This window comes from Chionomys nivalis, chromosome 5 (assembly GCF_950005125.1).
Source record: "Chionomys nivalis chromosome 5, mChiNiv1.1, whole genome shotgun sequence".
NCBI classification, from domain to species: Eukaryota; Metazoa; Chordata; class Mammalia; order Rodentia; family Cricetidae; genus Chionomys; species Chionomys nivalis.
Window position 1 is genome coordinate 15,338,580 of NC_080090.1, and position 21,519 is coordinate 15,360,098.

The 21,519-nt window shown below is 40.5% G+C and overlaps 3 protein-coding genes across 3 annotated transcripts in view; 2 read left to right on the forward strand and 1 right to left on the reverse strand.

Annotated features, from left to right (window-relative positions):
- The window catches only part of Ahctf1 (AT-hook containing transcription factor 1), a 59,318-nt gene extending 40,317 nt beyond the window's left edge, over window positions 1-19,001 (forward strand). Inside the window, exons 31-36 of the mRNA XM_057769370.1 lie at window positions 1,080-1,174; window positions 4,059-4,249; window positions 5,633-7,367; window positions 14,444-14,562; window positions 16,500-16,576; window positions 17,371-19,001. Coding sequence (XP_057625353.1) covers window positions 1,080-1,174; window positions 4,059-4,249; window positions 5,633-7,367; window positions 14,444-14,562; window positions 16,500-16,576; window positions 17,371-17,566 — 2,413 coding nt within the window. The 3' untranslated portion in view covers window positions 17,567-19,001. The remainder of the gene's footprint in view (window positions 1-1,079; window positions 1,175-4,058; window positions 4,250-5,632; window positions 7,368-14,443; window positions 14,563-16,499; window positions 16,577-17,370) is intronic.
- Window positions 13,661-14,147, reverse strand: LOC130874287 (60S ribosomal protein L32-like). Its single transcript, XM_057769372.1, has one exon. The coding sequence runs from the start codon at window positions 14,099-14,101 to the stop codon at window positions 13,694-13,696; it is 408 nt and encodes a 135-aa protein (XP_057625355.1). The 5' UTR covers window positions 14,102-14,147; the 3' UTR covers window positions 13,661-13,693.
- LOC130874286 (kinesin-like protein KIF28) overlaps window positions 18,713-21,519 on the forward strand; it is a 44,455-nt gene continuing 41,648 nt past the window's right edge. The window contains exon 1 of the mRNA XM_057769371.1: window positions 18,713-18,796. Within this exon, the coding sequence (XP_057625354.1) occupies window positions 18,713-18,796 (84 nt within the window). The remainder of the gene's footprint in view (window positions 18,797-21,519) is intronic.

Consider the following 21,519-nt stretch of genomic DNA (forward strand, 5'->3'; position numbering starts at 1 on the left):
TATCAAACTGAGCCATGTATTTTCTGCTGAGAATAAAAATTCAATAACTAAAATCTTCCAGGACTTAAATTTTTTTTAAAAAGTAGGAAAAATAAAAGATTTTCTTGGTTTTTTTAATTATTTATTTTATAATATTTCATTATAATAAAAGTTAATGTTACTTATTTCAGTAGGTTTAATGGGCAGTAGAAAAATCAAAACACAAATGAGCATATCAAGAAAAGTTATTTTCAATGAGAATCTAGATGAATTTTAATATTTTGGCAAGCTAGTTTCTTTTAAGTAAACTTATCGGGAAGGTTGGGATTTATTGTGTATTAACGATCATTGCTATAAATATTGTTATCAAGATAATCTCAAACATCTACAAATGTTTATGTATATCAGAAACTGCTTTCTTGGGAATATAGTGTTTGTCCTCTCTTTAAAACTCAGCATGCAGCCAGGCGATGGTGGTGCATGCTTTTAATCCCACCACTCAAGAGGTAGAGACAGGCGGATCTTTGTGAGTTCCAGCCAGCTTAGTCTACAAGAGCTAGTTTCAGGACACCCAGGGCTGTTACACAGAGAAACCCTGTCTCAAAAAAAACAAAGACAAACAAAAAGACTCACCATGCTTTAGTTGGGACTTAGAAAAAAGCCAGTAACAGATCACTGCCAGTATATTTTACAACTTAATTTTATTTGCTATCCGTTCTGAGTCATTTATCTTAATACTTCCAGTTAGCATTAAAGTGCTGATGCTGAACCCACCAAGCTGTAGGAAATCCTGTACACCTGATAGGTTTATTTGAAAAATATAGTGACTGGTTATTTTTAAATGCCTGAAATTAATTTATGTACTGACACTTAGAAATCATTTTATTTGTACTTTTAAGACCATACTTTTACTTCAAAAGTAAAAGGAAAGAAATAGGAAAAACAAGTACAACAGTAATTCTCTGTAAATTTTATAAAACCTTAGCTGTGCTTGATAGTGGCTTCTGGGTTTTGGTTTTTGTAACAAAGTAGCAAGTAGAAAGGAAGAGGGTGGGACATGTGGGTCTCATACACTCAAGTGTGCTTTTCTGTTTCTCAAGGAAAACCCCCACCTCAAGATTCAAGACAGCAGTTTTGGATGGAATGGTGTCTGTTGAAAGCCGAACCTCCACGGTCAGGACAGACCACAGTGAATGTATGTATCATTTTAGTGTTTGGAATCAAGACTTCAGTACTTCATATTACTAGATTTTTCTTTTCTCAATCTTCTCCTCTGGCCACCTTCCCTGGAGTAAAACATTCTATTATCAAGAGACTCTTAAGAATAGGAATCTCAGGGGCTGGAGAGATGGCTCAGTGGTTAAGAGCATTGCCTGCTCTTCCAAAGGTCCTGAGTTCAATTCCCAGCAACCACATGGTGGCTCACAACCATCTGTAAAGAGGTCTGGTGCCCTCTTCTGGCCTTCAGGTATACACACAGATGGAATATTGTATACATAATAAATAAATATTTAAAAAAAAAAAAGGAATCTCAGCTGAGCATGGTGACACATTCCTTTAATCCCAGCACTCAGGAGGCAGAGGCCTGCTGATCTCTGTGAGTTCAAGGACATCTTGGTCTACAGAGCAAGTTTCAGGACAGCCAGGATTGTTAAACAGAGAAACCCTGCTCAAAAACCAAAATAATAATAGTAATAATAAGCCGGGCGGTGGTGGCGCATGCCTTTAATCCCAGCACTTGGGAGGCAGAGGCAGGCGGATCTCTGTGAGTTCGAGACCAGCCTGGTCTACAAGAGCTAGTTCCAGGACAGGCTCCAAAACCACAGAGAAACCCTGTCTTGAAAAACCAAAAAAAAATAATAATAATAGTAATAATAATAGGATAAGAATCTCAGTGAATTTTTTGGACATAGTTTTATACTTTCCTTTGGAACAGAAAGGAATAGCAAAATAAATCACCAGTTTATAGCAGTGTATTCAGGAAATCAATAAATATATTAAGTACTTAAAATTTTTAATATAGTTTGTTTTAAACAAATAAGAGCATGGTATTTTTACTCTGTGGGTTCCAGTCAGATCAAGGGAAGCAGACATGGAATATCTACTCCCAGACACATTTCACATTTATCAGCTCATTTAATCTTCCTAACACTGTGCTTTGATGGGGTTGTCCAGGTCTAGAGCTCATACCCCTCCTGACCTATCATAGTATGAGTAATATATGGGGCAAGCTTGAGAATTTTGTCCCAAGATTAAGAATATGAAATGCATTAGGCATAGCGGCTCATGCCTTTAATCCTAGTATTTTATAAATCCTGGACCATTCTGGATTTTATGGTATTTTGTTTGTGTTCTGACAAACAGGTTGTTTGGAGGGCAGAGCTTTAACTAATTAACCAGGAAGTGGTGGCGCACACCTTTAAAATCACAGCACTTGGGAGGAGGAAGCAGGAAGATTAGGCGTTAGCTGGGCAGCGGTTGTGCACGCCTTTAATCCCAGCACTAGGGAGTTAGAGGCAGGGATATAAGGCGTAGAGACAGGGCTTGTCCCCATTTGGTCTGAGATTTCTGAGAGGTAAGAAGTCTAGTGGCTGCTGCTGCTTCTCTGATTTCCAGGTAAGCTTTATTTGTCAGAATACAAACAAAATATTATAGCATGGTAACTCCAATACAGCCAGGACTATTTCATACAGAGACCCTGTCTCAAAAGCAAACAACAAAAAGAATGTGAAATGTGATATGTGTTTATTGTAAAATAATTTAGTGGAAATTCCCAACATGTAAAGTAAAAGCCAGATTCTTTAGGCTCTGTTACCAATTTAAGTTGTCTTCTTCCTGAACTTTGTTGTTGTGTGTTTCCCCGTGTGTGGAAAGAGAAGATAGTGACGTAACTGCAGAACTGGCCGATCTAGCTGAGACTGCTTCAGTTTCTTAACTCAGGTCTATACTGACTGAGCTATTCCTGGGTATGTTTTGTCTGATGAATATTATTTTCATGTGAAATGTTAGAGTAATGTTTGGCACTCATTAAAAAACTAGTGCATGCTACCTGCTATTATGAATATCATTACATCATCAGTACGTTTTATTCAACGAAAAAACTTTTAAAATATTTAATACTTTTTCCATAGCAGTAATGCACCTATTAGCCTGTCCTTTAATATTGTACCCTGTCATTGAATGAGGATGTTCTATGATAAGTTTAACTAGCTTTTGCTAAACACTTGATCATAATATTTTTGTTATTCATTATTTTTTAGTTGGTGTCATATTTCTTTTGGGTAGACATAGCTTAGAGGGTCACAGACCACACACAGACTTCTGGTATTTTATTGGGCTCCCCCCCCCATAATGGTTGATGTACTTCATGTATTGAGAGGGGTAGGTGAGTTATGGTGCCAAAGACGGGTATGAATCATTTCTTGTTGCACTAATAATTACATTCTAGGGATACAAACGCCATTGTGTTAAAAAGTATAGGGGTATTTATTAATTAGGCTAAATATAGACACCGTTTTCCCCCTTGAGGTTATTGTGTTTTGTATCGGTCACAGATTCTAAGCCTCATACAAAACTTAGATTAAAAGAAAAATGAAAGGGATTTCCTCTTACGTGGGCCATAAACTTATGAAGTGCCAAAGAAGACATCTGTACTTACTTGAGTGCTTTCTCCCAACAGAAGACACCGTCTGTTAAGTTCAGGTGCAGACCTCTTGTAGAATTCTGCTGACTCAGTGAGGATGACTGGTTTTCTAGACATCTGAGTCCCTTAGAGTAGTTTTCATCATAGTAAACGTTCGCTAGGATTGGGTTCCAATTCAGGAAGGCCAGTGTGGTTTTCAAGTGTGAAGTTTATCTTCTGTGTTTGCTTTTGTGAGGAGTGTGTACATATTGTTTCAACTTGATACTGTCCAAGAAAATGGGGACCCCCAGATATGTCTTCCTAAAGATGTCACAAACCTTCTGACACCATATTCAGATACTCTCAAGTTTAGGTAATCTGTTGCTTTCTGAATTATATGAATCAAGGTTTTGGTTTTGGAATGTAAGAAGTTACTTTTTTGTTTGTTTTTTTCCAGCTGTTGCCAACATGGTTGAAGATGGTGAAAGCTCTGGGCCCGCTGCCTCCAAGTGCCCTGCTACCTCTGATCAGAAACTAGCGTTAAACCTAAAAGAAGATGATGCAATAGAAGAAGCTGATGTACATGTTGGCTTACCAGAAGAAAACCCTCAAGTTTCTGTCAGTCCTCCTGATACTCAAGAAATTCATGTAAAAATATTAATTTTTTAATGCTTTATAAGTTTTCATTTATTTGGGCTTTAAAGATAATCACTTAAACTTGGTGTATTCATTTGACAACAGCATAAAGATCTGCTCAAAAAATAAATACATAAATATTTTCTGGAATATAAAATAGCATAATCTCTAAGAGATTGATTTTTATGAAAAAACAAATGATTATTTTAAGACAATTTAGCAATTTATTTTTTTGTTTATTTGCTTTAAATGGAAGTTTTTTAGCTATTAGTGAACATAGTGATTATTGACATTTAGAGTCCTTGTGTGATAAATGAATATAGTCAAACAGGATCTCCTGCATTTCTGTGGGAGAAAGACACTAAGTTTCTTTACTGCTTGATAGGACTTCCTGCTTTCATAAAATCTTACCAAATCCCTTTCATTATCAAGGGAACTTTCAGTAAATGAATTTAAAATTAAAGACCAACTCTTCTAATCATTCTAATTGCTTATAGAAATCTAATTGTATGGAATTTGGGGACATTATTTATAAATCCATCCTCATTTATCTTTATAAGTTTTCTCTCCCTGAAATAAATGACACTAAATTTCCTATTTCTTCAGTTCAGAGGCTAACAAATGTGGGTGTAGTGTCACAGAACTCCTCACTTCTAGGTTGTATCCAGCCTATCAGCTCACTATGGGGAGTGGGAAAATGTCTTTGTCTAGGTGGGTGATAATGTCTTCCTTCTTGGTCAGGAGATCTCTCTGTTACTTTCTACCTCCTCCTTTTTCTCCCCTTCCCTTACCAAAAGGTAAATGCAAGGACCATTCCTTCTTCCACCAAACCCTTGCAGGAGAGTTACTGAACTTGACAGCCTTAGGAATTTCATGGTTTGTGCAACCCCAGCAAAGGGAAGAAGATTGAGTCTAGCCCAAGGGAGCTTATGTAGGTGAATCGTTCTTCAACCTTATGGGGATCATGCTGTTTAGAAAAGTGTGGATAGTTAGGTAATTTGGGAATTATTGTATGGGGTTATTTCCTTTTCTCTGATTAAGTTTTTTTGTTTTTTGTTTTGGATTAAGAGTCTAAGTCTTTAATTTTCTTAGAATTGTTAGCATAGTGATTTTCAAAATTTTATTAGTACTATCTTTTTAGCTAAAGAAATGTGAAATTTCTAATTTAATTCCAACCGTAATCTCAATATTTTTTTCTGTGTAGTTATTTTGACTGAGTTTTCATTTCTTAAGTGAATATTTCATGAAGTAAACCCATTAGCATATGCCATAAGTATAGTTTGTATTGTAAAATGGACACACAAAGAATGAGATCGTCATTAAAATTCTGTATGCTTTAGGTTAAAATGTATTTTATAGTTCATTAACTAGTTTCTTACCTTTAATTTGTTTTAGCAAATTGAACATGAAAAACCTGAAGCTCAAAATTCAGAAGAAGAAGTCAAGAGCGTTTCATTTCCTGAGTTGTATCCCTCAGGAACACTTAAACTCCAGTATAATTTTGATACTATTGAGCGGCAGTTTTGTGACATGCCTGACGATAAAGACTCTGCTGAATGTGATATCGCTGAAGTAGATGGGGAACTTTTTGTGGCCCAGAGCAACTTTACCTTGATATTAGAAGGTGAAGAAGGAGATGTTGAAGCAAGTGACTCTTCAGCAATGAATCCATTATCAAAAGCAGCTAACGTAGCAACCAAGGAAAAACTTGTATCCCGAGCTGAACCTGATAATCAAGAACATGTTACAGATTTGCCATCTGCTATAACAGGTGACCAAGAATCCCACAAGGTAGAGACTTTACCATATGTGCCTGAACCAATTAAAGTGGCAATTGCAGAAAATTTGTTGGATGTAATTAAAGACACAAGAAGTAAAGAAGCAACTTCAGCAGCAGTGGAACAGGTTGTTCATGAAGAGGTAGTGTTAATAAGCCCAAAGGTTACACGTTCCTCCACGTTAACAAAATCTTCACTGAAGACTATACAGAAAACAGTTGCCGAGACTAAAAATACCAGCCAGGGTGATGATATGGTTTCTAGTAGAACTCGCACAAGAAGACAGTGTGCCCAAAACTTGGATGTCACATCAGAACAACAGGAGTCCTCAGCAATTGCTACTCCTAAGAAAGCTAGGAAAGTGAAAGAACTTTCTGGGTCTTCTGACAGTGCCTATTCCAGTATACACGTAGCATCTGAGACCCAGCTAGCCTCTCAGAATTCTCTCACTTCTAGGAGAGGGAGGAAGAAAAGGGAAGTTAGCCAAGGCACACTAGCAAGCCTTGATGCTGTAGAACAGGAGTCACAGGATCTGCCGGAACCAGCCCCTGAAATAACACCTTCTAGAACAGAAGTCAGACTCTCATCTGCTAGAAAAGGGACTCCGAGAAGACTTAAGACATCTATAGAAAATGGACAAAGTGCCAAAACTGGAAAAGATATAAACGTTAGTAAAGCAGCACTCCATAGCGGTACTATCAAAAAGATGAGGAATGCTAACTTAGAAGATTCTCAAAATGTGGGATATAAACAAGAGGAGGAACCCAGTGACCAACAGCTGCCTCTAAAACGAAGAAGGGTCAGACAAGGAGAAGTCAGTGTGTTGAGTGTGGTAGAAGAGCCTACACTTGATTCATCCCAATTGCCGACTCAAACAAAATTTGATATTCCAGCCACACCTAGGAAACGTGGTAGACCAAGGAAGGTAGTGCCATTAGAAGATGGCAGCTCCACGCATGTTGAAGGACAGACAAGCCCCCAGAAGAGAGAAGTTCCAAGTGTCCGAAGATCTACACGGAACACCCCAGCGAGAAATGTGAGTGCTTTAGAAAAATCCATTTTGGTGCCAAATGAGAAAGTTGCTATAGTGATGACCTCAAATAAAAGGCCTAGAAAGAAGTCTGCAAATGAAAGCCAGAAAGATCCGTTACCAGCAATATCAGACTTCGAGACTGAAACAACCGACAAAGAGCCAGCTGACCAAGAAGAAAGATTGCTTGCCGCTGCGACTAGATCTTCCTGGGGCACGAGGACTAGGTCTAGGAAAAGCATGTTGTTGGTGGGCTTTTCTGAGCCCAGAGCTAAACCGTCGTTTTCTCCTCCTTTGGTGAAGGATCCAAAAAAAGTAAAAGGTATCTCATTTTACTCATTGTTACCTTATTTAGAATGCACAGCCTAATATTTGGTAGTTTAAAAGTACTATTTGAGTTCATTATTTGATTTGAAGCATTAAGTGTTTTTCCTTAAGGAAAAAAAAGTTTATAATTAAGAGACAACACCCCATTCCCCAAAAAATAAACCCTCAGATAAAATTGATCTAAACGTTTGTTTCCTAGTTGATCTTCAGAGTCAAGATTATCCAGAGATACTCTGTCTGGCTTCCTGTATCCAACAGTCCATTTCACCTAGGCTTTATTTTGTTCTGTTTCTCTTCAGTCTGCCCTTATAGCTAAGTGATTTAATTTTGTTTCCCTTCAAATACAACTCTTTTTGAGCTGGATAATGGTGGCACATAGTTTAATCCCAGCTGATCTCCATGAGTTCAAGGCCAGCCTGGTGGTCTACAGATCAAGTTCCAGGGCAGCCAGGGCTACACAGAGAAACCCTGTCTAGAAAAACTTGAGAGAGAGAGAAGAAAACCAAGGAAAGGTCTTTTGTAGCCCATGCTAGCCTTGAACTCACTGTGTAACTGAGAATTACTTTGAATTCCTGGTCCTCCTTCTTTTGCTTCCCAGGTGCTAGGATTATAGGTATGTGCCACCTATGTGGCCTAGAATCATCATTGTTTTTTTCTTTTTTATTTCTTTTTTTTATTTTTTTTTTAAATATTTATTTATTTATTTATTTATTTTACAATATTCTGTCTGTGTGTATGCCTGAAGGCCAGAAGAGGGCGCCAGACCTCTTTACAGATGGTTGTGAGCCACCATGTGGTTGCTGGGAATTGAACTCAGGACCTTTGGAAGAGCAGGCAATGCTCTTAACCACTGAGCCATCTCTCCAGCCCCTCTTTTTTTTATTTTTTTATTTTTTGTTGTTTTTGTTGAAGTACCATAGCTTTTGGCTTATATCCCAGTGATAGCCACAGATCCAAATTGTTTTGTGGGCAACTATCAACATTTTATACAGAAATAAGTCTGTACTCACTGTTGCCATGTCTCATGCATAATTTCTCATTGTCTTTAATGAGCATGTCACATGGTTGATGAAACTAGCATTTTCTCAAGGGTGATAACTCTCCTTGTACATCAAGTAAGAAGTAGGTATAGAGGGTATCTGTGGTAGTCAAACCTCTGTGGGAGAAGTGCTGTACAAATGTTCAGAAGATGATGAGGAAGAGGCTCAGACTAGTATAGCTGACCAGGTGTCATTCGAGTAATACTTCGTAAAGTTCGTTTTAGCAATTACAGTTAGGCATACAATGTATGATTGTCTCCTGACATGAATTTCAGAAAAGCAATTGATAGCTTTATTCATTTAAGAACTGTAATAATGTATAAGGCACCTCCTGTGTAGTTGCTACCAGGCCACTTGGAAAATAAGCTACTATGGACTAATGGAGAGCCAGCTCCTAGTCTACATCCAAGGTATTGAAAGAAATCCATATCTGAGGGGGTTAGGAGAAAGGAACAAGCACACACTTTCCCGATAGTTTCAGTCTTTCACGTTGGAGTCTGTTCTGCCTCGAGTTCTGCCAGCTCTCTTTGTTCTTTTAGCTGATAGAGACCCACACAACCTTTCAGGCATTACGTCTGAAGGTCACATACCATTTCCTGAGTAAATGGTAAGAAACAGTCATTCCAACAACTCACAGAGCAGTAAATCCAGATAACCTGTCAGATAGCAACAAGAGAGCATTTTCTTTGAGTTATCTCTGATTAGTGGGCTGCAACCCTCAGCTACAAAAAAAATCTTTGTTATCTGTAGAGGTAGCCTTATAAAACTAAACTACTAAGGAGACTAAAAGAAATAAGAATTTTATGCTATATCCTATACTTCTGAGTGTATAAACATCTTAAACATTTTGTGTTTAGTGGTCGTAGAGGCTGGACTTTTCTCGAACTGGAGACAGTTTACAAAGAAATTGTGTTGTCAGAGCCAAGCTGAGAGGCCTTCACAACCCAAACTGCAGGGCAGGGGGTGGGGCACAAGTGCAGATAAGCCTACTTGACACCAAGGCACAGTGACATTAAAAGCATTTTAAATCTTAAAGTATTTTTGTCCTGCATGTAACCCTTGACCATAAAAAAGAAGACTTGTAACTCTTTCTCAGGGCTATGAAATTAGTTTATATTTTGTAGCCCTGTTCACTTAGAGAATCTTTTCTCATGGAATCTGAACAAAGGCCAATAAAACCTAGGCAAGAGTTTGTACAGAGAAGTAATCACTGTCCTCTGGCAGTGCTTCTCACTATTTACCTTGGCTCAACAAATCAGACAACTGGCTACATGTCCTTGTAAATAAGATTGTATTTTTCTGCAAATAGTTTATCTTAAAACCAATTAGAAAGGCACCTGGTCTGATCTAAAGCTACTTTGAAGTTTTATATCAGTTGATAAGTATATAGCTATCTTGGCAGCTAGGGAAAATACAGCTGTTTTCTTAAGCTTTGTTCCAAAATAGTTCTTAATGGAAACTTATAACCTCTGACTTGGGTAGCATCTTTTTGTATTTTATTCATTAAAATTCTGTATAAGCTGTATGGGCTAACATTATTAATTAATATCAATTAGACAATACAGCTAAGGAGGAGCCACCTTCTTGACAATCTACAGATAAAGATGCCCAGTAGATCAGGATAGTATTCATGAGATATACATTAGAATACAGACTGGGGATTTCCCCGTAGCCACTAGGGAAAGAGTGCAATTTAGCACATGTAAAATTATGGACAGAAGGACTGGGCGGTGGTGGCGTACGCCTTTAATCCCAGCACTCGGGAGGCAGAGGCAGGCGGATCTCTGTGAGTTCGAGGCCAGCCTGGTCTACAAGAGCTAGTTCCAGGACAGGCACCAAAGCTACAGAGAAACCCTGTCTCGAAAAAAAAAAAAAAAAATTATGGACAGAAGCAAAAGATATTCCTGAGTGTATATTTCTTTTCTTGGAACTAGCTCTTTTAGACCAGGCTGGCCTCGAACTCACAGAGATCCTCCTGCCTCTGCCTCCCGAGTGCGCCACCACTGCCCGGCCTGAGCGTGTATTTCTTGCAGGCTTTGCAGAGAACGAATTTCCTCTATCAGAAGTTATTTCTAGTAAATTGACACCTTAAATATTAATTGCGATCTGCTGTAATAAATGATAATGGCTCTCAGCATTAAGCCATTTAAAAATCTTCCATTGTCAGGCAATAGTAGAACACACCTTTAATCCCAGGACTTGGGAGGCAGAAGCAGGTGAATCTCTGTGAGTTTGAGGACAGCTGGTCTACAGAGTTCCAGGACAGCCAGGGCTACACAGAGAAACCCCGTCTTGAAAAGGCACAAAGCAACAAAGCTAAAAAAAGAAAGTTTGAAAATGAAAAACAGTGAAATTGGTAAAATGCTGTTAATATTTGTATTTTCTCTAGAGTTTAAAGTATAGAAAATAACATTTTTGTTATGCTAACTTAGAATAATATAACATCTTAGTTATTCTTTATCATCTTAACATAATTTTCTAGATAGCTGTTTTTCTGTTAAAAATAGTACACATCTACTATAGAAAGTTAGATAATAAAACATATCTTCTAGTACATGGATGATCTTAGCAGTCATATATGTTCTTTGCTTAAAGAGTAAACAGAATAAGCCAAGCATGTTACACCTGTAGTCCCAGTGCCAAGACCCTGTATCAAAACACACACTGCGGTTTCATGAGCACGTGCATTTCCCTTATTTCATCATCTTTCGCAGATACCCATGGAAGAGTTTGTGTTTGAGCAGGTTCTCTAGCCTTGTGCAGAGATGGACATTAGGTGCTTTTCCAGTGAACCTGGAGCTAAACTGGCTGGTAGCAGCCTTCGGGATCCTGCTATTTTTGCCTCCCAGGACTGGGAGTATAGGCACTTAGCACTTTCTCCAGCGTTTTAAATGACCGCTGGGGCTCTAAACGTAGGTCTTCGTGCTTGCACAAGTTTACCCCGTGAGCCACCTCCCCAGTCCTCGGTTCCAGATAATCATAGTCTTCAAAACCCTAAGTATTTATGGCACTGTGGTTTTGGGGTCTGCTTGGATTTTGTCACACGTGGCAATTAATTTCACTAATATTCCACAAGTGCTTAAACTTCTTCCTATGGGATATTTTCATGTTTTGAGGTTTTCTGTGTTAAAAATAGGTACCTTTCATTAGGTAGGTGGAGGTACTGTACATAAAGCATTTGAGAATCGGTCTCATTTTGTTTGAAGTTGGCCATAATGGAATCATTTGACCACAAAAAGTAGTTAATGTTGCCAATCAGAGCTACCTTTTTTCTGTCTTTTCCCAGAGAGCTGTTTCCCAGCACAATACTGGATTTGCATTTTGGTCTTGTAATTTTAGTTTGTTATTCCTAAGTAGTCCTGGTTGTCAAAGTGTTTGCCAGACATTTGAAGAGGTAAATAAAGCATTGTCTCACAATATAGTAAAGTTTTGTCCATGCCCTAAAAGAGGCATGTGGGAGAAACAGTGAACAGGCCAAACATTTTCATCCATGATACTGAACTCTTCTGAGTCCAAGAAATGAATGGGGAAACTTAAGTGGGGGGAGATTTGTGTTTTTAGCATTAGGAAGGGTGTCTCACCATTAGTGGCCTGAAGTGAAATTTTTGCCTCTTATAAGCTGGAAGTGAGGATATCAGATGCTGCCAGTGTTTTTCTTTTTTGTTAAGAGCCATGGCTTTTGTGGGCTGGGGAGATAGCTCAGTCAGTAAAACACTTGACCCTCAAACTTGAAGACCTGAGTCTGGATCCCCACGATCCATGGCAAAAAGCTGGCATGGTGCACACACCCAACAGTGGTGAGATGCAGGGGCAGAGACAGGATGCTCCTGTACCTGGTCTAGTTGTGGTAAAGTTCCAGTGAGAGACCTATGTCAACCAAAAGTTGGAAGACACCTGAGGACCAGCACCCAAGACTGTCTTCTGACATCCACAGATGCACAGCTGCTTCCACACAAGAATATGTAGAGTCATGGTTGGGGTTTGTTTTTGTTGGTTTGGTGAGTAGTGGTAGCGTTTGCTTTGTTTGAGGTAAGATTGGGCCAGCTGGGCCCCAGACTTGTCATTTTCTTGCCTCTATCTCCACTGAAACTTTTGGACCTTCTTGTCCAGCAAGAGCCACAATAGCAGGATTTGACATCTGATGTTGGTCAACCAGTCTGTGTACCTGCCTATCATATAGACTTCTTGTTTATAAAGCTCTTGCTATATGCATCAGATTGTTCTGATCTTCTCATCACAACGCTGAAATCATTGTGGTCTGTATCTATTTTTTATTAGCTGAGGCACTTCTAGTGAGTCCAAACTCTGGCATGTAGTGTCTGAGTGGCACACAGCACTGCTGCTTCCACAGTCATAGTGTCGTGCTAGGGAGACGCGGTTTCAAAGTTCAAAGTAGAGTCAGCATGTACATACTTTCAATTGTGTGTTGAGTCAGTTTCTCTTTAAGATGTCATTAACATGTATTAGTTATACATATGTATTTTATTATTTTCATATATGTACATAATGTATTTTGATCATATTCAGCCCACCTCCCCTTTTCTCCCCTTTCTCTTCTCAGCTGGTTCGCCTGTTTGTTTTACTTTATTTTTATTTTGTGTAATTCAATTAGAAAGTGGTTTGCAGGAACATGACCACCATATTACCAAAGGCTACACCACTGAGTAAAAACTATCTCCACCTCCCCCCATCAACTTAGAACCTCAGGGAGGGGTAGGGCCCCATGAGCCCCTCCCCCAAATCAATTCTTAAACTAGTCACCATCTGTGTTACAGCCTCCTGTTTCTCGCTTAATTTTTTTTTTTGGTTTTTCGAGACAGGGTTTCTCTGTATTGGTTTGGAGCCTGGAACTAGCTCTTGAAGACCAGGCTGGCCTCGAACTCGCAGAGATCTGCCTGCCTCTCCCAAGTGCTGGGATTAAAGGCATGAGCCACCATGGCCAGCTAGCTTTCTGCTTTTCTGATGTGAACTTTTTTGTTGCCCCTGCTTGACTAGACCAAGTAGCTCAAAATAAGGTAGCTAGAAAGAGATTTTAAAGTGAGTCTTTTCTTGCAAATAAAATTTGCTATGTAATACAAACCTCATCTAGAAACTGAGACTCACACTTTCTCATGGGATTCATGTTTTCCTGAGAGTAGCCGAGGAGCGCTGAGGGTCAAACTAATAGGAATAGTTTATACTGCCTGGAGTCCTGTTTTTTTTTTTGTTTTTGTTTTTGTTTTTTTTTTTGGCAGTTTTTGTGGTTTTATTTAAACACAAATAAAATGTGCACACAAGCCATCTACTCATTCTCTTCGCTGCGCAGCCTGGCGTTGGGATTGGTGACTCTGATGGCCAGCTGTGCTGCTCTTTCCACGATGGCTTTTCGGTTCTTGGAGGAAACATTGTGAGCAATCTCAGCAAAGTAAGACTTGTTGCACATCAGCAGCACCTCCAGCTCCTTGACATTGTGTACCAGAAACTTCCGGAAGCCGCTAGGCAGCATGTGCTTGGTTTTCTTGTTGCTCCCATAACCAATGTTGGGCATCAGGATCTGGCCCTTGAATCTTCTCCGCACCCTGTTGTCAATACCTCTGGGTTTCCGCCAGTTTCGCTTAATTTTGACATATCGGTCTGACTGGTGCCGGATGAACTTCTTGGTCCTCTTTTTGACGATCTTGGGCTTCACCAGAGGCCGGAGGGCAGCCATGATGCCGTAAAGGAGATGGCAGCCACCTCACAGGTAGCGCCGAGGAAGAAGGAAGGGCTGGAGTCCTATCTTTATGTGGGGGTAATTATTTAGTTTGGAGTCTAAAATATTTATGAACATTTGATTGACATAAATGATAATGGGATTTTTTTACATCATTTTTCTCTGCCGACATGGGTAATAAATCTATATGTTGTACTTTCTTGGAGATTTTTTTTTCTTTCTAGTGTGTATCATTTGCTTCAAGATTTTTGATGTAGTGTATATAATTGCCTTATGTTATCATTGATTTTAAACCATGTATAGTTATAGGTAAATGTTTTGTTTCCCATTTGTCTTTAGCTGCTGCCCAGCTGAAAGAACTGGTATCAGATTTATCTTCTCAGTTTGTCGTCTCCCCTCCTGCTTTGAGAACCAGGAGGAAAAATGTGTCCAGCACGTCCAAGCTTCTAGATGAACTGGTAAGAAATGCTTGAATATTTATTTAAACATCCTGTATGCGTATTTATTATTTTTCTGTTTTGTTTTGTTTATTTGAGATTGACACTATACCTCAGGATTGTCTTGAAGTCGTGATCTTGCCTCAGGTTCCTGAGTGTTGAGATTGCAAAAATTTTAAGTGAGTTTCTCCTAAGTAAAATTTGTTGAAAAATAAATTTATTTAAGGACAACATGTGTGCCAGAGAGATGGCTCAGCAGTTAAGCACACTTAGCTATTCTTGCAAGGGACTTGGGTTCAGTTTTCAGCTCACAGCCTCTAGCTCCATCCATTTCTAGGACAGGAGATCCAGTGTTCTCTTCTGGCCTCCTGGGACACCAGATATGGATGTGGTACACATGTAGGCAAAATACTCAAGACACATAAAATTTTCTAAAAAATTTTATTATTTAAGAAAGGTTATTTGCGGCTGATGGTGGTGCATGCCTTTAGTCCCAGCACTTGGGAGACAGAGGCAGGGGGATCTCTGTGAGTGTAAGGACAGCTGGGGCTACACAGAAAAACCTGTCTCAAAAACAAAGAAGAAAGGTTATTTGCATTTATATTAAAAGTATGAGGGGCTGGAGAGATGGCTCAGCGGTTAAGAGCATTGCCTGCTCTTCCAAAGGTCCTGAGTTCAATTCCCAGCAACCACCTGGTGGCTCACAACCATCTGTAATGAGGTCTGGTGCCCTCTTCTGGCCTTCAGGCATACACACAGACAGAACATTGTAGACGTAATAAATAAATAAATAAATATTTTAAAAAATTAAAAAAGTACAAAACTCCTGTTTACTACCTTCGGGACAGATCTGTGGTGTGTTGTTCCAGACACCCATTAGAATGACAGTTTTAAAATTAAAGTGATTGCCTGGGACGATGACATGCACCCATAATCCCATGACTCAAGGCAGACCTAGGCAGCTCTCTTGAGTTCAACTCCAGCCTGCTAAGTCTTAGGCCAACCAGCGATGTGTAGTGAGACCACTTCAAAGTTACCTGGTTGTTTATGTAAGATATTGATATGTCATTCAAAGAGTATCCTTAAAGAGAAAGTTTCAGAATTGAGTACACAGCCTTAAGATGGACATTTTTCATAGATTAAATGTCAGTTATTTTTACTTTTATAAGCATGAATTAGATTATATTCCATGAGCCAGTTACTATGCAACAAAATAATTGATTAAAATGCAGTTTAATTGACAAAATGAGTAATTAGTTTGAATAAAGTCTCTTGGCTCAAGTACCTCTACATGTATAGAGAGATGGAGGCAGAAAAAGCAACAGCAGGCAGGGATTCAGAAGCATGGCTGGGCCAGAGCAAGACGTATACAGGTGTCAGGTAATTTCTGTACAAAGTATTCTGGGGAGGAAGAAACCCATCTCTGGTGAACCTGCACCTGAAGATGGTGAGCGCCTGGACTTGGAGCTGAAGCTGTATTAGCGCAGGGAGGTGGGCAGTGGGAGCACTCCAAGTGAAATTGTGACAAGTCTTGGGGAGCGAGAGGGCTTTCTAGGACCTAGGGTTTTTAGAGATGGTTGACTCCTCTAAGCAGGATACTTTTTTTGGTTTGTTTGTTTTTGGTTCTGGGTTTTTTTTTTTTTCTCAATAACGGTTTCTCTGTAGCCCGGGCTGACCTCAGACTCAGATTTGCCTACCTCCGCCTCCCAAGTGCTGTGGTTAAAGGTGTGGGCCAAGCAAGGGTACTTTTAGAATCAGACTTTAGGTGTTGCACGCCTTTAGTCCCAGCACTCAGGGGAGGAAGGTGGATCTCTGGGTTTGAGGCCAGCCTGGTCTACAGAGTAAGTTCCAGGTCATCCAGAGAAAGAGAAACTGGCAGAGAAACCCTGTCTTGAAATTAAAAACAGAAAAATTTTAATTGCTTAGACAATTTATATTTTCTAATTTTTAATCCATAGGAGAGTGACCCTAAACCGTTAGAAATCATAGAACAAAAAGCAAAAAGAAGCAGGACCATGAAGACGAGAGCAAGCAGGTAAGCAGCTGTGCTCTGTGGTCTCTCCACTCATTGTCTAGGAGCTTCTCAGACATGCCTGGCACCAGTAGAGAGAGCCCAGTGCTGAGGGGTGGCCTAAAGATAGTTTGTTGTCCACTGGGTGTGATTGGGAGAGAAGATTGTTACCTTTTTATTAGTAAGGAATTATAACTTTAGAGTCTACGGTTGTTTTCCTGCTAGCAATGTACTGCATCTGTGGTCAAATTAGATATTTTTGTTTGACAGTATTCTGTTCCTGTTGTATTTAGGCGTGGGCAAATTTAATAAACATATAAATTGATAAATATGATGCAGTTGACTAATGACCCTGCTCACATATAAAATTGTGTTTATTGACACACACGCACCAGTTGCTACTGGTTTTGAGTGCTGTCCCATCCCACCCCATCCCTTTTGTGGCACAGTGCTGCACACCTAAAACGGAGCCCTGAATTTCCTTTTGATTTTCTCTAGACTGGGTCTTTAGAACATATAGCCTTGGCTAGGCTGGAGCTTGCTAGGTAAAGCAGGCCAACCTCAGACTCAACAGCTGTCCTCCTACCTCTCTTACTGAGCACTGGAATTTCATAAGTTCTCTGGCCTGCTGGCTCTCCTCCCGTGAACTAACCATAGGACATAGCACAGTAGTATCTTACACGGATATGTATGAGTATTTCAGCATATACCGGGAAGGGTTGTGGAGTTGACGCCTTAACCTTGCCTGCCCTTAGCCCTCACCTCTCTGCAGAGTGCTGCGCTGTGCCTACTCCTACTTGAGGGTATCTCTCTTTCAGAAACACGGAAAAAGAAAGTTCTTGGTCACCTCCCCCTGTGGAAATTAAACTGATATCTCCCTTGGCCAGCCCAGTTGATGAAATAAAGATCAGCAAACGAAGAAAAACTACAGAAGTAGCAGGGAAAACTCTTGGAAGGGGCAAAAAGAAGCTGTCTTCCTTTCCAAAGCAAATTTTACGCAGGAAAATGCTGTAATTTTTAGTCCAAGATTTTAACATGCACTTGTTTGTGGCGTCATCAGTATTTGTGTGGGTTATTAAAGGTCACCTAATTTGAAAGGAAATAATTTATATAAATTGTACAATTTTGTAAACAAGTAAATAAGTAAAGTAGCTCCATATGGAGTATGGTTCTTCTAGTCTGGGCATTTTATAAAACTTCATACGTTTATATGATATGTAAATATGGCTTATTATTGGGATGTTAAATAAACTACTGTAAAGTATACACTGTGTGTCTGTTAGATTTTTGAGAGGGAATTTCTGTCTTGGTCATGATTTTATATGCTACTAGATATTTGTCCATTTTCTTTCTCTGTTGGTACTGGAACCAGTCTTAAATGAGGGTGATTGACTGTTGGTTATTTTTAAAGTTGCTCTTTTATAATTTATGCACTTTGAACCTGTTACTCAGATTTCTAATCGTCACATGTACTTTCCTGGGCTTTGCCTGGCACTGTGTTGAATTTGGTTTGTGGGCATGTGATTTTGCCTTTTTATAGTTTTACAAATTTGTGTAATCTACCTCAAAAGAGTAATTTTCCAGTAATGCATTGGTTAACTATAATGCTGGCATTTCTTGTTCAGTAACTTTAAAGACTATCCTGTCTCTCAATTTAGAGACTAGTTATCCAGGTTAGATTGACCGGTTCACTGCTTCTTAGCAACCTCATGAAAGGATTTGAGAAATAAATGTGAATACTCAGTCCACCTGGTGTGTGCCTGGCGTTGAGAAGAGGAGCCCGGACAAACTGTAGACACCCATGCTGTGCAAGCTACGGAATCACAGAAGCCTCCTAGTATTCAGGTTTAAAACTGCAATGACCAAGGACCTCAGGCCCAGATCTGGAGAGTGGAAGAGTGTGAGTAGATGTGGAAGGAGAGACAGACGCCTTCTTCTGCAGTGTGAGTGTGCACAAATTGTGGCGCTCGATGGAGGCTATGAAATCCATCAATAAATAAGTGTTGTTGAATAATCTATGACAGGTAATTGATAGTGTAATGAATGGACCCTTAATAATTGATACCTAGAAACAGACTGCCTTTGTCAGCTAAGCTTTGGGTGTTTTCGTGTGGAGTGTAGCAGTGTGCATTCTATGTTATTTTTCTATCAAATAGCATTATGGATAATGAGGAAATGGGGAAAACGCCTGTGCCGAGCACGGACAGGGTGAGAGTAGCGGTGCGCGTGCGGCCTTTCAGCCAGGTCAGTCCATGTTCATTGCCTTGGTGACAATAACTGCCTGATTTTATTCATTTTTTAATAACAGTTCCTGAATTTGTATTTAAGCTGCTTGTCATTTATGAAATATTGAGCTTATTTAAATGAATTTGTCAAATGAATAACAAAGATCTAAGCATAATTTAGTAAATAATTTCATTCCTTGGTACAAATAGCACAATAAAAAAAAACTGACAAGAGAAATACTGTCAAGTTAATAATTATTTAAGCCAATGCAGTTTGGTACATAGAAATGTGTGGTGTCTGCTTTTCATACATGTATGGGGGCAGAGATGTAACTCAGTCGATAAGAGTGCTCACCCACCGTGTGCTGACCCTAGGGTGACTCTCCAGCACTCTGTCAAACTAGGCATGAGGAGGGAGAGGCAGCCGACTGGAAGCTGTCATCCTTGGCTGTGTTGGGCATTCAAGACCAGCTTGGGCTACATGAAGCCCTGACTCAAAAACACTCAAAGAGTGTATCTGCTTTCATAAAAGTAGATCTTGTCGTGTGGACACGTGATCCCCAAACAGCATTCAAGTAGGAGAATCAAGTTTAGGACCTAAGTCATGAGACCACGCAGAGCCACAGTGTTAATGGGTTTGTGTGCAAATCTATAGCTTTTTGTGGAGTCTGCGGCTCATGAGATCTCGTGTACATGAGGCCGCCCCTTCCCTTTGGCTGTATCCCATCCTGCACTGTCCATACCACACAGATCAGAAGCCTCCAGGCCTAAGCCCCTCTGCAGGAGTGGGGAATGCCGCAGGAAGAGAGAGGATACTGTGCTGTAATGAGCTTGCCAGGTAGAGAACTGCACTGTGCCCGTTGTGACCACTGGAACCTGCTGTCCGCCCTTTGTCTTTGCCCACTGGAACCAGTGAAGTTTTGTTGGTTTACAGCTACCAGAAAATGCTGGTTCTAAAGGGAAGTATCCAGGGGTGGAGAGATGGCTCAGTGGTTAAGGGCACTGGGTGCTCTTGGAGAAGACCTTGCACGTACATGGGGACCAGCAACTATCCATAACTCCAGTTCCAGGACATTTGGTGCCCTCTTTTAACCTCCATTGGCACCAGGCATACACATAATACTGGCAACACACACACACACACATCTAGGAATTTTTAAATCAATAAAGGGTAAATGTCTAGTTGATTTTCTGCTTCTTTCCGAAGCTGGGACGAAAAACCTAGAGGTACTTTTTTGTCCTGTTCTTGCCTGAGATCCCAGCTCATGAATCTGCAAATGGCGCCAACTTGACTGACTGGCAAGGAGACACTCAGTTACCTCCTATGGCAGTGGCCTTTTAAAATGTTCCTATGGAGACCATCCCAGCCCCATGTGGCTCCTACTGTGGGCATAGACGTCACACTACATGAGCAAGGAGGATCTTATGGGAGATGTGTGCACCCTGTACATCTTTGCCATACAGGAGATGAGAAGTGTGCACTTTATACACTACACACAACACACACACCCCATGTAAAGAATCAAAAGGATTTTACCCACCAGTCACCCCTAAGAATGTCTCAGATATCTTGAGCTACCAACTCATACCCTCATGGGTAGATGGGTGAGTGCATTATTTACTGTGTCCTCTGAAGGATTCCAATCTTCACCGATTAGCAGAGTCTGGTCTTACCAGCAAGGAAGGGTACCAAGTTCCCAGGCAGTCTGGTGGGTGGCATGTGTGGCTACTCTAGGGCAGGACCTAGACTGTCCAGTTCTATGAATCCAATTATAAGGGATACTCAAAACACTACAACCTGATGTCAGGGCGGTGCGCACAAGACCAAGAGAAGGCGCAGGTTCCTCCCGCGCCTGTGTATAGTCGGGATGAGAGGTTGGCTGAGCTCCACAAGTCCTATCCCATCCTCTGTTCATTCAGCCTCTCCACTCCCATCAGGTTCATCCGGCAGCTTATATTGCTTGTGTTTACTGTGAGCCTCCTCGTGTTATATTAAATGCTTTGGATAGGAAATGTCCCCCGCAGGCCTGCATGTCAGAATGTTTGCTTCCCAGAGATTGTGGAGCCTTTGGGACATAGGGCCTCTCTGGCCTTTGAAAGCTACTAAGACCTTCAGCTTGAGCTTGCTTAGAGCCCCATCATTGCTTCCTGATCTGCTAAGCCATGAACAAACTGCTACAAACTCTTGCCCACCAGTCCCCGAGCTGTCCCACCATCACGCCTAACCCACATAGTGGCCTGAAACAGCCCAAGTAAGCCCTTCCCTTAAATTGCTTTGCTTAAGTACTTTGTCATGGGCATGAGAAAAGTAAGTGCTACAGGGTCTGGAGGAGGTCAAGGGTCAATATTGCCTTTACAACCTGTTTTCCCTTTCCCAGATCTGTAATATATTTCCTAATAGAAGAATACCTATCTCCCAGAATGTTCTGAGGGACCAGGGATATTAGTACAAAATAGAATGGAGGTGTTAATCCTAATTCCCAGGCACAAAACGCTTGTTTTTCTTTGATGGTCTTACCCCGTCCACCAGTTACTTTATGTGGCCTAGAAAGCATCCTCGGTTGCCGTGAGCCCGTGTGCCTTCAGCACCTGTGTCCGCCAGAGCAGACACGCTCCCTGTCATAGGCCCAGTGCAATAGTGAGTTCCTTGGGAGGTCCGAGTCACCCTCTAAAGCTTATTCTGAGATAAAATCTTGGCTCCACTTCTTAGAATATGGAGTTGGGAGCCCATTCCTCTGCCCT